This window comes from Plecotus auritus, assembly GCF_963455305.1.
Source record: "Plecotus auritus genome assembly, chromosome: 5".
Lineage (NCBI taxonomy): Eukaryota > Metazoa > Chordata > Mammalia > Chiroptera > Vespertilionidae > Plecotus > Plecotus auritus.
In genome coordinates, this window is record NC_137776.1 from 42,811,544 (window position 1) to 42,825,560 (window position 14,017).

Sequence of the window (14,017 nt, forward strand, 5' to 3'; positions counted from 1 at the left end):
ATGTTATATTCTTTAGCTATAGCAAAATTTTAATATTTAAGATATTATAGTTTGTCACTGATATTTATGATTTGGGCATTATTCTTATTTTTAAACTTTTATAATTGCAATGTGATACCTTTTATTAGTTCAGAAAAGGATGGTAACTGCTATTGAGCCAATTAATTATGTGTAAAAATAAAGCTTTTCTTGCATTCCCATGGGCTGAAGCTAGAAAACTGGTTCTACATTTTATTAGCCCCTGCATTAATAATTGAATTAAACTCTCAATGTAGGAACTTCCTTGCTTCTGCCTTAGTTCATTGTCTAATTAAAGGAATCCATATATGTATAGCACATAACCCTTTGTTTTTCCTTAACCTTGCCTGGATTTGTCTGCCCAATTTAAAAAAGAAAGGCAATAGGTAACTTCTGGGCCATTCCCTTTTTCCTACACTGATTCCTTGTTAGCAGAAACATATCCTTGGTACACATAACCACACATAAATAACTATATAAAATACTTTGTGTTGCTAGATAAGAATGAAACACCTCCTTGCAAGGCAACAGTAAGCCTTCTGGAAATGGAAGAAGAATTAAAGGCACTTGCTGAAAATAATTTTTTAATCCTAACTATGTTGGTGGCAGTTTAGCTTAGCCACATTATTTTCAGAATATGACTTCTTGGATATATCAAAAATATCTGTTAGAAATGTCCATTCTCCATAGAGGTCATATAAAACCAATTTCTCTTTTTGCATTAATACTTATATAAAGAGTGTGATTCACCTCACATGGTTTACTAAGTATGAAATAAATCTGAAAATTGTTTAAATGTTGAGTTTTCATTTTTATTTCAGAAGCCAAACCTAAAGAGGAGGCTGCCAAGCCCAAAGGTCCCATCAAAGGTAGGATTCATTTCCTTCTACCTGAATTGTAAACTTTCACTCTGGGAAAAACCTTTACATTCAAGGGGGGGAATTTTTCAAAATTTGTAACAATCCATGCTATTCCTAATTGATTCTGCTAAAGCTAGTATGTCTACTGATATTTTAAGCAATACACCTCTAATATTATTCATGTGGGTACTATATAACCAGCTATATTTTAGCATAATGAATTCTATACATTCTTAGCTTCATTTTTCATACACATGATATTTATACATAACACATAAAATAATCAGACATTAATCTAGATATTTTACATTTGGGTTTAAAACTTGAGAAAATAAAGAGCATTTATTTTCATGGACTCATGTCATCTCATACTCCTGTCGAGAAGAAGGCAGTATAAATATAATTGACCTTCCAATGACCTAGTCTTTAATTTTCTGTTATTGTCTAGTTGCTCTATCACTAGTTTTATCTGGCAGGCAGCCAAGTATGCACTTTCTTACCCTTGTGGAAATGCCAAATCAACTTTTAAATTTTATTTTGAACTAGGTGTAGCCAAAAAGACTCCTTCACCAATAGAAGCTGAAAGGAAAAAGTTAAGACCGGGAAGTGGTGGGGAGAAACCTCCTGATGAAGCCCCATTCACCTACCAGCTAAAGGCTGTACCACTAAAGTTTGTAAAAGAAATCAAAGACATCGTCTTGACTGAAGCAGAGTCCGTTGGCTCTTCTGCAATCTTTGAGTGTTTAGTCTCCCCCTCCACTGCAATTACAAGCTGGATGAAAGATGGTAGCAGTATCCGGGAGAGCCCAAAGCACAGATTCATCGCAGATGGTAAAGACAGAAAGCTGCATATCATTGATGTTCAACTTTCTGATGCTGGTGAATACACCTGTGTTTTACGTTTGGGAAATAAAGAGAAGACCTCCACAGCTAAACTGATTGTAGAAGGTAATTTCCAGTCTTCTGCATATGGTCCATATTCCAGTTTAAAGCAGTAAACCTCAGGAGCAACGCTTATTGTAATTTTAGGCAAAACCTCTTATTTCTAAGTTTTCCTTTCTTGAAAATATTGTATATATTAAAAAGTCTTTGCTGAAATTCTTCCCAGAACTTCCTGTGCGTTTTGTAAAAACGCTTGAAGAGGAAGTCACAGTGGTCAAAGGACAGCCATTGTACTTGAGCTGCGAGTTAAACAAAGAACGTGATGTGGTCTGGAGGAAGGATGGGAAGATTGTGGTGGAGAAACCTGGCAAAATTGTGCCAGGCGTCATTGGCTTGATGAAGGCCCTGACCATCAACGACACAGATGACTTCGATGCTGGGACATACACAGTTACTGTGGAAAATGCCAACAACCTGGAGTGTTCATCCTGTGTGAAAGTAGTAGGTGAGTACTTTGCTGGGAAATTTTGTTCTGCTGATTATTATACTAAGAAAATGGAAGAGAGAATTTTATTTTCCAGTATCAGAAAATCAGCTGTCTTGTACCTTATCTAAGAGGTGGGTGGGGTTATCAATATCTCAGAGCAGATTCATTAGGTCCAGTTTTGAAAATAATTTTTCTATTTCTGAAATTGACTAGGGAAGTTACTTATATTACTTGTTCAGATCATTCTTTTTCTGACCTCATTTTCATACAGAAATCATTAGAGACTGGCTGGTGAAACCCATACGTGATCAGCATGTGAAACCCAAGGGGACAGCTGTTTTCACCTGTCATATAGCAAGGGATACTCCCAACATTAAGTGGTTCAAAGGCTATGATGAAATCCCCTGGGAACCAAATGACAAGACTGAGATAGTGAAAGAGGGAAATTACGTACATCTCAAAATTAAGAATGCGGTGCCAGAAGATATTGATGAATATGCAGTGGAAATTGAAGGGAAAAGATACCCTGCAAAGCTGACACTTGGAGGTATTAAAATCTTACAGCTTTTATTCTAAAAGATAAGTTTTATGTGTGCATAAGGCAAAATAACACAACCCAGAAGACATGAAAGCAAAGCATTTTTAGACTGTTTAAAGCATTGTGATATGATATTTCATCCCTGACCCATACAGATCGGGAAGTTGAACTGCTTAAACCAATAGAGGATGTTACCATTTATGAGAAAGAAAGTGCAAGCTTTGATGCGGAAATCTCAGAAGAAGACGTTCCTGGACAATGGAAACTGAAGGGAGAACTTCTAAGGCCCTCACCTGTGAGTAATTTCCTCTTTCAGTTGTTAGTCGTACATAATACTTTCTAAATTCAGGTTTAACATTCAGATTTGGTTCAATAATGACAGAGTTACTTCAGGCTTCTCAAATCTCAAAAAGGGGAAGAAATTTGATGCATTCTTGTAGACCACTTGGACATTTAAAAAATGTTTATGATAAGACATTTTTAGTTATGTTATTAATAGTAAATTTTTAAACTCTATAGGAATATTTGTCTATACTATAAAAACATTTCTCCTCTAGGGAATTTATCTCACTGAAATGCTAACTAAAACTATTGTTTCTCAGACTTGTGAAATCAAAGCAGAAGGTGGGAAACGCTTCTTAACTTTGCACAAAGTCAAGCTGGACCAAGCTGGTGAAGTCCTTTACCAAGCACTTAATGCAGTTACAACTGCCATTCTGACAGTGAAAGGTATGGGCTTTTAGACTCGGGAGTGGGCTCAACTTCATTTCAGTCCCTCAGCATTCTGAAAAACCTCATTCTTGTTGTTTGCTTTTCAGAAATCGAGCTTGACTTTGCTGTGCCCCTGAAAGATGTCACTGTTCCAGAAAAGCGACAGGCTCGATTTGAATGTGTCCTAACTCGAGAGGCAAATGTCATCTGGTCTAAAGGACCTGATATAATCAAGTCTTCTGACAAGTTTGATATCATTGTTGATGGAAAGAAACACATTCTTGTTATCAATGATTCTCAGTTTGATGACGAAGGGGTCTATACTGCTGAGGTGGAGGGCAAGAAGACCTCAGCACAATTATTTGTTACAGGTAAGAGTTGTGGTAAGAGTTGATGAGATCTGACTATAACATCCCATATTTAGACACAAAATATATGACTTTAAAAATATAACACTAAGTCCTAATAGTTATAGGTGGTGATCAGCACCCCTTTATTTTCACATTACCACTTAACCCCCCAATTTTTTTTTAAGCAAAGGGTAGCACCATTTGAAAAGATGAATAAATAAATGCCATGTGAAATACTTTCACCCAGGTAGATTAGAGTGGAATATTTCTGAAGGTAAATTGTTTTCCTGAGCATATTATCCATGCTTGCATTGCAGGTGTAAGATTGAAATTCATTTCACCTCTTGAAGATCAAACAGTGAAAGAAGGTGAAACAGCAACTTTTGTTTGTGAACTTTCCCATGAAAAAATGCATGTAGTCTGGTTCAAAAACGATGCCAAACTCCACACAAGCAGAACTGTACTCATCTCATCTGAGGGCAAGACTCACAAATTGGAAATGAGAGAAGTGACACTGGATGATATATCCCAGATACGAGCTCAGGTTAAGGACCTAAAGTCCACAGCACACCTGAAGGTCTTAGGTAAATGTGACCAACTAGAAATAAATAGCCTGTTTTGAGATGGTAACGGTGGGGTGGTAGTTAAATTGCAACTCTTTAATAAACTTTCATTTGCACGTTCTTCTGATTATCTGCTGAATGGCTTTTACAGAGGCCGATCCCTACTTCACTGTGAAATTACATGACAAAACTGGAGTTGAGAAGGATGAGATTATTCTGAAGTGCGAAGTGAGCAAAGATGTGCCAGTGAAATGGTTCAAAGATGGCGAAGAGATTGTACCTTCACCCAAACACTCTATCAAGTCAGATGGCCTGCGCCGCATCTTAAAAATCAAAAAGGCAGAATTTAGCGATAAAGGCGAATATGTGTGTGACTGTGGCACAGACAAGACGAAGGCAAATGTTAATGTGGAGGGTGAGTTGCTGAAAACATTTAAATTTACCCTATTGGAACTGTCAGTTTATTTGTTCAGTCAATCTAACAAAACTTGGTATAATTTCAGCTCGACTAATAAAAGTGGAAAAACCTCTTTATGGAGTAGAATTGTTTGTTGGTGAAACAGCTCGCTTTGAAATCGAACTTTCTGAGCCAGATGTCCATGGCCAGTGGATGTTAAAAGGAGAGCCTCTGACTGCATCCCCTGTAAGTCGGGATTATCTGCTCGTACACAGGAGGGGGCTTGCTTGCTTGTTTAGGGTGAAAAAAGACACACTTCTGGTATGCAATCTCTCAATGATTTGGAGGAATAACCAGTTACAAAAATTATGTTTTTCTTTTTTCTTTCCTTCTAACCCTGATCCAACAGGACTGTGAAATCATTGAGGATGGGAAGAAGCATATGCTGGTCCTTTATAACTGCCAGCTGGATATGACAGGAGAGGTGTCCTTCCAGGCTGCCAATGCTAAATCTGCAGCCAATCTGAAAGTGAAAGGTATGCCCCACCTGTCAGCCACGCTTTTGTGTTGTTGTTGTTGTTTTTAAGACTTCCTCTGTTATCCTGAATTGACCAGAATCATGAATGGAAGCATATTCTAGCTTCATCCACACCATCCTTCTCTTTCAGAACTGCCACTGATCTTCATCACCCCTCTCAGCGACGTGAAAGTCTTTGAGAAAGATGAGGCGAAGTTTGAGTGTGAAGTATCCAGGGAGCCCAAAACCTTCCGTTGGCTGAAAGGAACCCAGGAAATCACAGGTGATGACCGATTGGAGCTTATAAAGGATGGCACTAAGCATTCGATGGTGATCAAAGCAGCTGCTTTTGAAGATGAAGCAAAATACATATTTGAAGCTGAAGACAAGCACACCAGTGCCAAACTGATCATTGAAGGTAAATGTTTTTATCAGTTAGACCACCTTCACACATTTTTTTTTTTGCTTTTATTTTTATATTTCCTCCTTAAAAGGCTGGAATTAATGAGCTTGGGGTTTTTTCTGGATAGGAATCCGGCTCAAATTCCTCACTCCCCTCAAGGATGTGACAGCCAAAGAGAGGGAGAGTGCCGTGTTTACTGTGGAGCTGTCCCACGACAACATCCACGTGAAGTGGTTCAAGAACGACCAGCGCCTGCATACCAGCAAGCTGGTCTCAATGCATGATGAGGGGAAAACTCATTCCATCACATTCAAAAACCTCTCTCTTGATGATACCTCTCAAATTAAAGTAGAAGCTATGGGAATAAGTTCAGAAGCTAAACTCACGGTACTTGGTAGGTGCCCTTTTCAATTTAATCTTATTGCACTAACTTCAGCAGAAATCTGTGGAGTAGCTATTATTTAAAATAGTCGTCCAAGTGTTACATTGCATGAAGTTAACCCCTATTTTTAAGAGACTGTCATGTATGTTATCAGGCTTATTTCCAATATAGCTTTTCTAAAAATATGAGGATTTAAAGTAGCAAAGACCCAGGCCTACAAAATAGGCAGTTAAAATCAGAATTCAAACTCTCCATTAATTATTGAGCCCGTTACGTTTAAAAGAGGAATATGTGTACTTCCTATCTCCTTGCTCAAAATCATTTCATAAAAATGTTTTTTCAAGTTTCTAATAAGAGAGAAAACACAGAATTTACATGACTAAACCGTCTCTTTAGCCCCTTAATATCAAGCAGATTACATATGAAGTCCAATGTATATAGAAACTATTAAAGGCAAACTATTAATTGATATTAAGAAAAGCTAATTATGTGAATGTGAAAGCATAAACGTAAAGTAGACATAATAGGTTTGCTTAGAAATTTAGCCAAATAATAAAAGAACGCATAATTATATCTTAAGGTAAAATTCATAGTATCTTTTAAACTACAGTTAATAAAATACTTCAAAATAAAATACAAATGGGTTAGGTTTTGATAAAACTCATGCATGTTCCTTTTCTAACATTTGGAGAACTTTTGAACATAATAAATGAGTGAGCATTTGGTTCAATTTTAACATATGCACAGAACTCTGTGAGCTGCCTCTTAAACTTTTCAGGAGATTGTCATTTCCCTCGGTGCTAAATGACATTTTTTCACTGATACTCTACTTGCAGAGGGGGATCCATACTTTACAGGAAAGCTTCAAGATTATACCGCTGTAGAGAAAGATGAAGTGATCCTACAGTGTGAAATTAGCAAAGCAGATGCACCAGTGAAATGGTTTAAGGATGGAGAGGAAATAAAGCCATCTAAAAATGCTGTTATTAAAGCAGATGGCAAGAAGCGCATGCTAATCCTAAAGAAAGCCTTGAAATCAGATATCGGACAGTACACCTGTGACTGTGGGACAGATAAGACCTCGGGAAAGCTTGACATTGAGGGTAAGGAAATTTCCATGAGCCTACTCTTGAAGCTGTTGGGGTTATTTCTGCCAGAGGCTAATGACACATGCTGACCCTTCACTTTTCTAGATCGGGAAATAAAACTGCTGCGCCCCCTGTACAGTGTGGAGGTGATGGAGACTGAGACAGCCCGCTTTGAAACTGAAATCTCTGAAGATGACATCCACGCCAACTGGAAACTCAAGGGAGAGGCACTGCTCCAAACACCTGTAAGGCTATTTCTGAACTTGTCAGCACCCAGAGGAGCTGTGTGAAACAGAAAAGGGCAGGCAAAAAGTCAGAGTGCTTGCGAGGCATCTAACATGCAATATCATGTTGTCTATCAGACCTTAAGCCACGGAGAGGTATTAGGGTCTATGAATGGGCTCTGACAGGCACATTGGCATTATTTGTGTTACAGCAGAGTGGGTATAAGGGTGTAGGTATTCTCTGATGCTGCCCGTTGGTTCGGAATTATATAGGTAAAATAAACACTGCTTCTATGATGGTATTTGTAAGCTTCATTTCCTGCAAAAGGGAAGCTCAAATTCATATTGTCTCTTCACCTGTTATTAATCTCATCCCTTTAATTAGATAGTCTATCCTCAGAAAAAAAATCCCAAGGAAAAGTATTTCCTGTGAAAGCTTTATTCTTTTTTGGCACAGGATTGTGAGATCAAGGAAGAAGGCAAAGTGCACTTCCTTATTTTGCACAACTGCCGCCTGGACCAGACTGGTGGGGTGGATTTCCAAGCCGCCAATGTTAAATCTAGCGCCCACCTCCGAGTAAAACGTAAGTGTCGTGTGTTTCTGCTGAAAATTCAGTGTACCACTTTGCAGATAATGGGAGTGAAACTAACTGGAATTATTTAATTCATTAGAAAAAAATTATTAAAGTATAGAAACAGGCTTTCTTGTATTTACTTCTTTGACATCTCAATACACACATGTCATTGAACTTGTCATTTGAACAAAAGAAAACTAAGCAAGTCAGATGTTCCTATTTTGTAATCATTTCATTCAAAGTAGATATACCTATAAGAAGAATCTAACTCAGAAATGTGGCCCTTAAAGACCACGTCCTTCAAGTGCCTGTAGCACTATAAAGAAACACTTGGCTGTGTGGCCATTTCAGATTCAAGAAGGGAGGAGAGGAGAGGATTTGGCTAACATTTTTGGGAGGTGCAAAGTGTTTGATGGACATGGACAGGCTATGTGATTGAGGGGCCCTTGTCCTCTCCCAATCAGAGTCTCAGTTATTTTGGAAGTCACATACCTTATGTAGCCAGAGGAACTTGACGCCTGGCAGAGAGACAGATGCAGCACAGATTTCTCGCTGACCTTGTACAGCAGCATGGAAGGGCCCCTATGAATACCCACTCTCCGGCCACCAGCTCTCCCCTTCCCAGCACCACAGGGCCCCGTTCACATGGGAGCTAAAGTAGTGGCCTGTCCTGTGGCTCTTTCCTTCTCAAAGAAAGCACCCACGAAGATTACTAGCCGAGTCTGCATTTATTCTCTTGGAATTACAAAATGAGTAATCCAAAACTGCTTCCTTCCTCTCGCAAAGCACGAGTGATTGGTCTTCTGAGGCCTCTGAAGGATGTCACAGTGACTGCAGGGGAAACAGCCACCTTCGATTGCGAGCTCTCTTATGAGGATATCCCAGTGGAATGGTATCTCAAAGGGAAGAAACTGGAGCCCAGCGATAAGGTAAAAAGCAGGAGTGTGGTTGCTTGTCTTGCTCTCGCCCTTTCAGCCAGGTTCTTCTATCTTCACTTGTACGTCCCTTGTTCTTTGCTCTTTTTTGTGTCGCCGCCTTCTCCCTTTCCCCTTCTCTTTCCTATCCCAGCTGACTCTTGCCTAATTCCTGCTGAAGTTGTCAAACAGATTCTTCCCATTTTTGTTGGGTTTAACCTGATGATATTTTCATTGGAATGGAAATAAAATCAATTTTTTTTTTAAGAACAGTCAAACACTCATTGGCTATCAATGATAGGAAGGAGCAAAAGGATTAAAAAAAAAAGACTTTCTGATTAAATGCACTGCAACAACAGTGCACATTAAGTTTTACAACAAATTCTCAAGCTATCTACAGTTCTGCATATAAGGGAGGATTGAAATTCCATTTCAGGCAGTTGATCAAGTGGTTGAGATAACTTCGGGGCAAATTTGCTCTTTAAGCATTTCTCCAAAGCTATTTTTAACCTTCAAGTGCTTTGAGCTGTGCAAATTCTGGAATGCAAGCAGACTATTTAAAGTGCAACTGATGCTACTGACAAGAAAGAAGGGCTCTGTGGTTATCCACACGTATGAACAAATATACTTTAAGAAATTTTAGGAAATAACTAGCCAGCTCCCAGTGTTAGCTTTTCTATGCCTAAGGTTTTTTCGTGTGTTTTTTAATTTATTTTTTATTTATCTTTATTATTGAGAATATTCTACGCCTTGGTTTATAAGAAAAACCAAGATGATTTTTCAGATAGGCCTAAAATATAATTTACCTAAAGTAAGTTATGTATTTTACTCCCAAAACAAAGTTTGTGTTTAAATTATCTTGATAATTCATCATTGATTTTTAATTCCTGAAATAAAATGTATCGAAAATGTCCATGAAAAGAATGCACTGGACAGTTCATTATACCAGGGTAATTTTTTTCAATATTTTAGGAATAATATCAAATGTGCCATCAAGGCTTCAATACAAATCAAACTTTTAAGACTTAACGGAATATAATTAACAAGGAATTCAGTTTAACAAGGAGCCACAAAGTTGGTTGAATTATTAGAAGGCAAATGCCTTTACCTGTTCTAAAAGAAACAAAACGCTCATATTCTTTCTAAGTGATTAAAGACTACTTCAGTAACAGTTCATCTGGAAAATGCATTCTGCGTACTATACAGATAATAATCACCAATTTGTCTACTCTTTTACTGAGGACAGAAAAAGCAGCTATATGTTCAAATTTCAGCATGAGAATTAAGTTACAGTGAGATCTTTTAAATATTGAACTGGATGATGAAGGCATCTCTACCTTTGAATTTGCTTTCTTAATATACTTGTCCTATGAAATGTGGTTTAATTTCTTTCACATCTAAAGGCAGAGATTTGATTGACTTTTCAAGACCCTTTCTAGATTTGTAAATTTGTGATTTTTTTAATGTAAGAGCACTGCTTAAGGACAAATGATATTATTTTGCTACTAAATTTTAGCTACTAAATATCTTTTGGTCAAATTAAGAGCTTTTTATTAAATGATCAGTTTCATTAGTTTTAATGTAAAAACTATATTGTTTTAATTAAAAATGTAGACTCATAAAAATCTTATTCACATTTCTTTTACAAATATATATATATGTGTGTGTGTATATATATATATATATATATATATATATATATATATCTTCTTGTCACTAAACTTCTTTCCTGGGTTAGAAAGGATCATCTTACTATGATTTTATAGGGCCTCTTTGTGCCTCTTTTAGCACAGGAATTTTAATCCCTTTACTTAGTCACCCAAAATACTTCAGCCTTTTATGAATTTGCTCTTATGTTACTTCAATGTCTCTTTTTAAAAAGCAGTATAAACTATGAAGCAATAAAGCCACTTTATTACATTTTCCAGGTTTGTTTTTAATTTAGTCTTTCAGAACAAAGTTGCCACTATTAGTTTAATTCAGGCCTTTTATCTGCACTCTGCAAAATGGTTAACCTCCAAATACTGTACTAAACAAACAAAAACAAGTTATTGGAATAAGAAAGTCAACAGAAAAAAATTAGAAATGAGTTGTGTGTGTTTTGCTTTGTGGGATTTTTTGTGGGGGGTGTTTTTTTTTTGTTTGTTTTGGGGTTTTTTGTGTTCTTGTGTTGTGTGTGTGTGTGTGTGTGTGTGTGTGTGTGTGTGTGTGTGTGTTTGGCCGTCAATCCAAATCACTGCTAAGTCCTAAATGGCCTTAGATAATTTTATATTTAAACTTTAATCGCTTGGTCACAGTCATAATGCCTGTTGTATTATAGCAACATGCTTGCATTACAGAATAATCATATTTTAAAAGAATAATATCTAACATTAGCCTTTCACAATCCACCACCAAATCTTCAGCATTCATTTTACTTATTTATTTTTATAAGTTACCAATTAGTTTTTCCTTTTTAAAAATCATAATCAAGGTACACTGTATAACAAGCATGGCAAACTCTCGGCCCATGGGCCACGGGCTGCATATCTCATTTATTTGGCCATGTTAGCCTTTGAGTTTGACATGCTTACTACATAAGATCAATTAATTGAGAATCACTGTGTTCTGAGCCAAGTTCCAATTTTCTGGAGTAGCTGCAGAGGAATTTAGATAAAACAATGAGTTAATAAATAATACATATCTGTGGGCAGGTTGAAACCTGAGATACTTTTTAAAATAGTCCTAAATCACAGTCCAAAATTTATTCTCAAAATTTATATTGAAATATATTACTAAAACATTTTTCCCTTTTAAGCACCAGGCCCTTGAATAAGCAGCTGTATTCCTAGGACATATCTTAATTTTCTCCTCCTATTTGTTTTTGGCCTTTCTCGATTATTAAGGTAGTTATATTATTAAGCATGCCCAACTATTAAGGAAAAACCTTTATTTGAAACTTTATTCATGACTCTTTCCTTTATACCACCATAAGAAATAGTTCCATTGCTAAAAACTTTTAAGTTATTCTGAACTCTGAATGAAGTCTTAAGCAGAATCAATCTCAAACACAGCATCTTATGGACTTTTAGATGATAGGACCAGAAGAACCTCTAACTGTCGTATCCTTACTATCAGGATGGTCCTGTCTGGTAGCCTTATTTTCAATTGTGCAAACTACCATTATGGGACCTAGTGAGAGTCCATATAAAGGTGGGGTATTCCTTTTGACAATGCATTGTCCTACTGACTATCCCTTCAAATTGCCCAAGGTTGCATTTACAACAAGAATTTATTATTCAAATAATATTAATGGCAGCATTTGTCTTGATGTTCTACTATCCCAGTGGTCTCCTGATTTAACTATTTCTAAAGTTATTTTATCCATTGTTCACTGCTATGTGAACAATTGTAGCCTTTCTGATACTGGATTTTCCCAATCCTGAGGTGCACAAGAGTCAACATCTTCATTTGTAATTTTGAACAAAATTAAGAAATTGTACAAATTATTTTAATCATAGGTTTACTTGGTTTGCAAAATAATTTCAATTGCTAAAATGATTAGGAAGAAGAGTTCTAGCTTGTTGCATGGCAAATACCTTGCATTTAGAATATAAGGATTACTTTCTGCTTATAATATGCAATCATCTTTTTCCTTCCTTTCATGATTTAGCTTTTCTATGTTCTTTCTTTATATATAAACCCAGTGACAGAATGGAGGCAAATGTAATACACACACACACACACCAGAGTATAAACAAAAATTTGCCCAGTATTTTAAGATAAAAAGCCACTTAGTAATAATTAAGGGTACTTATAAAAACCTAAAATTCCCTTAAGGATTCTAAGCTATTAGTTAAAATCATTTTCAAATATATATGTGTTATAGTTATGGTTATAAAAGAACTTGGAAAGCACTATTTCAAATTGTTTATCTAAATGAATTAAATACACCTATATATATTGGATTACTCTTTCAAATATTCTTAAACTGCACTTTTTTTTCCTCAAAAAACTAGGTGGTCACACGTTCAGAAGGAAGAGTTCATACACTTACTCTGAGGGATGTAAAGTTGGAAGATGCTGGAGAAGTCCAACTAACAGCAAAAGATTTCAAAACTCAAGCCAATCTCTTCGTGAAAGGTAATTACAGGCTTTTTTTTTTTTAACATGTATAATACAAAGGTTCATAAATAATGCCAACTCTCAATTATCTTTAATCTTTATATGTTGAGTAACATAGATCATTATAATTTAACAAATATTCAAAAGTCTATTTTTACTTTTTGACCTAACACAGACTTTTTTTTTGTAGTCAGAATTGACTAACATAAGGTTTACTTCCTCTTCTGGTCCCCACTGTTTGTATTGCATTCATTAAACAGCTGGAGAAAGAATTATTATCAAACTAGGTATTTATCACTTTACTAACCAAGAGTTGGCTATTATTTCCTTGGTGTTTCATATTCTTTAGAAATGCTTTTCCTCTGTATGTGCAAATAATGATGAAACATCATTATTAGAGAAAAGCATTTGTGTGTAATCAAATCTTACAAATGAAACTTAAAAATAGAAAAAGCCTGGGAGAAACAAGAGGACAGTTAAGGAGGTCCTGCAACTCTTCCAGAAGAAAGGAGAAATGCCTTGGCTAATTAGTATGATTCTTTCAGAACCCCCAGTTGAATTCACTAAGCCTCTTGAGGACCAGACGGTCGAAGAGGAAGCCACTGCAGTCTTGGAATGTGAAGTATCTAGAGAGAATGCTAAGGTGAAATGGTTCAAAAATGGCACAGAAATTCTCAAAAGCAAGAAGTATGAAATTGTTGCTGATGGCAGGGTCAGAAAACTTATTATACATGGCTGTACCCCAGAGGATATTAAAACATACACTTGTGATGCTAAGGATTTTAAGACTTCCTGTAACCTGAATGTCGTGCGTAAGTATTCTTCTTACACAGGTCTTTTCATTTGCAACTCTTTGATAACAAAACAAAACAAACAAAAAAACACACTTTTTGCATGCCCTTCTTGGCCTAACTGCATTTCTTGGCAACTTATAATATTGATACTGACATAACCTGATTCTCTCAAAAAAAAACAAAAAACCCTTCTGATACTTCTGGTGTGAT

General features: G+C 36.4%; 1 protein-coding gene across 1 annotated transcript in view; it reads left to right on the forward strand.

Moving 5' to 3' along the window:
• Positions 1-14,017, forward strand: part of TTN (titin) — a 282,010-nt gene that overhangs the window by 165,427 nt on the left and 102,566 nt on the right. Inside the window, exons 162-180 of the mRNA XM_080669120.1 lie at positions 840-887; positions 1,425-1,826; positions 1,987-2,265; positions 2,519-2,794; positions 2,941-3,080; positions 3,388-3,514; positions 3,604-3,867; positions 4,164-4,430; positions 4,561-4,824; positions 4,913-5,052; positions 5,216-5,342; positions 5,475-5,741; positions 5,854-6,120; positions 6,945-7,211; positions 7,302-7,441; positions 7,878-8,004; positions 8,782-8,924; positions 12,908-13,031; positions 13,559-13,825. Coding sequence (XP_080525246.1) covers positions 840-887; positions 1,425-1,826; positions 1,987-2,265; positions 2,519-2,794; positions 2,941-3,080; positions 3,388-3,514; positions 3,604-3,867; positions 4,164-4,430; positions 4,561-4,824; positions 4,913-5,052; positions 5,216-5,342; positions 5,475-5,741; positions 5,854-6,120; positions 6,945-7,211; positions 7,302-7,441; positions 7,878-8,004; positions 8,782-8,924; positions 12,908-13,031; positions 13,559-13,825 — 3,936 coding nt within the window. The remainder of the gene's footprint in view (positions 1-839; positions 888-1,424; positions 1,827-1,986; positions 2,266-2,518; positions 2,795-2,940; positions 3,081-3,387; positions 3,515-3,603; positions 3,868-4,163; positions 4,431-4,560; positions 4,825-4,912; positions 5,053-5,215; positions 5,343-5,474; positions 5,742-5,853; positions 6,121-6,944; positions 7,212-7,301; positions 7,442-7,877; positions 8,005-8,781; positions 8,925-12,907; positions 13,032-13,558; positions 13,826-14,017) is intronic.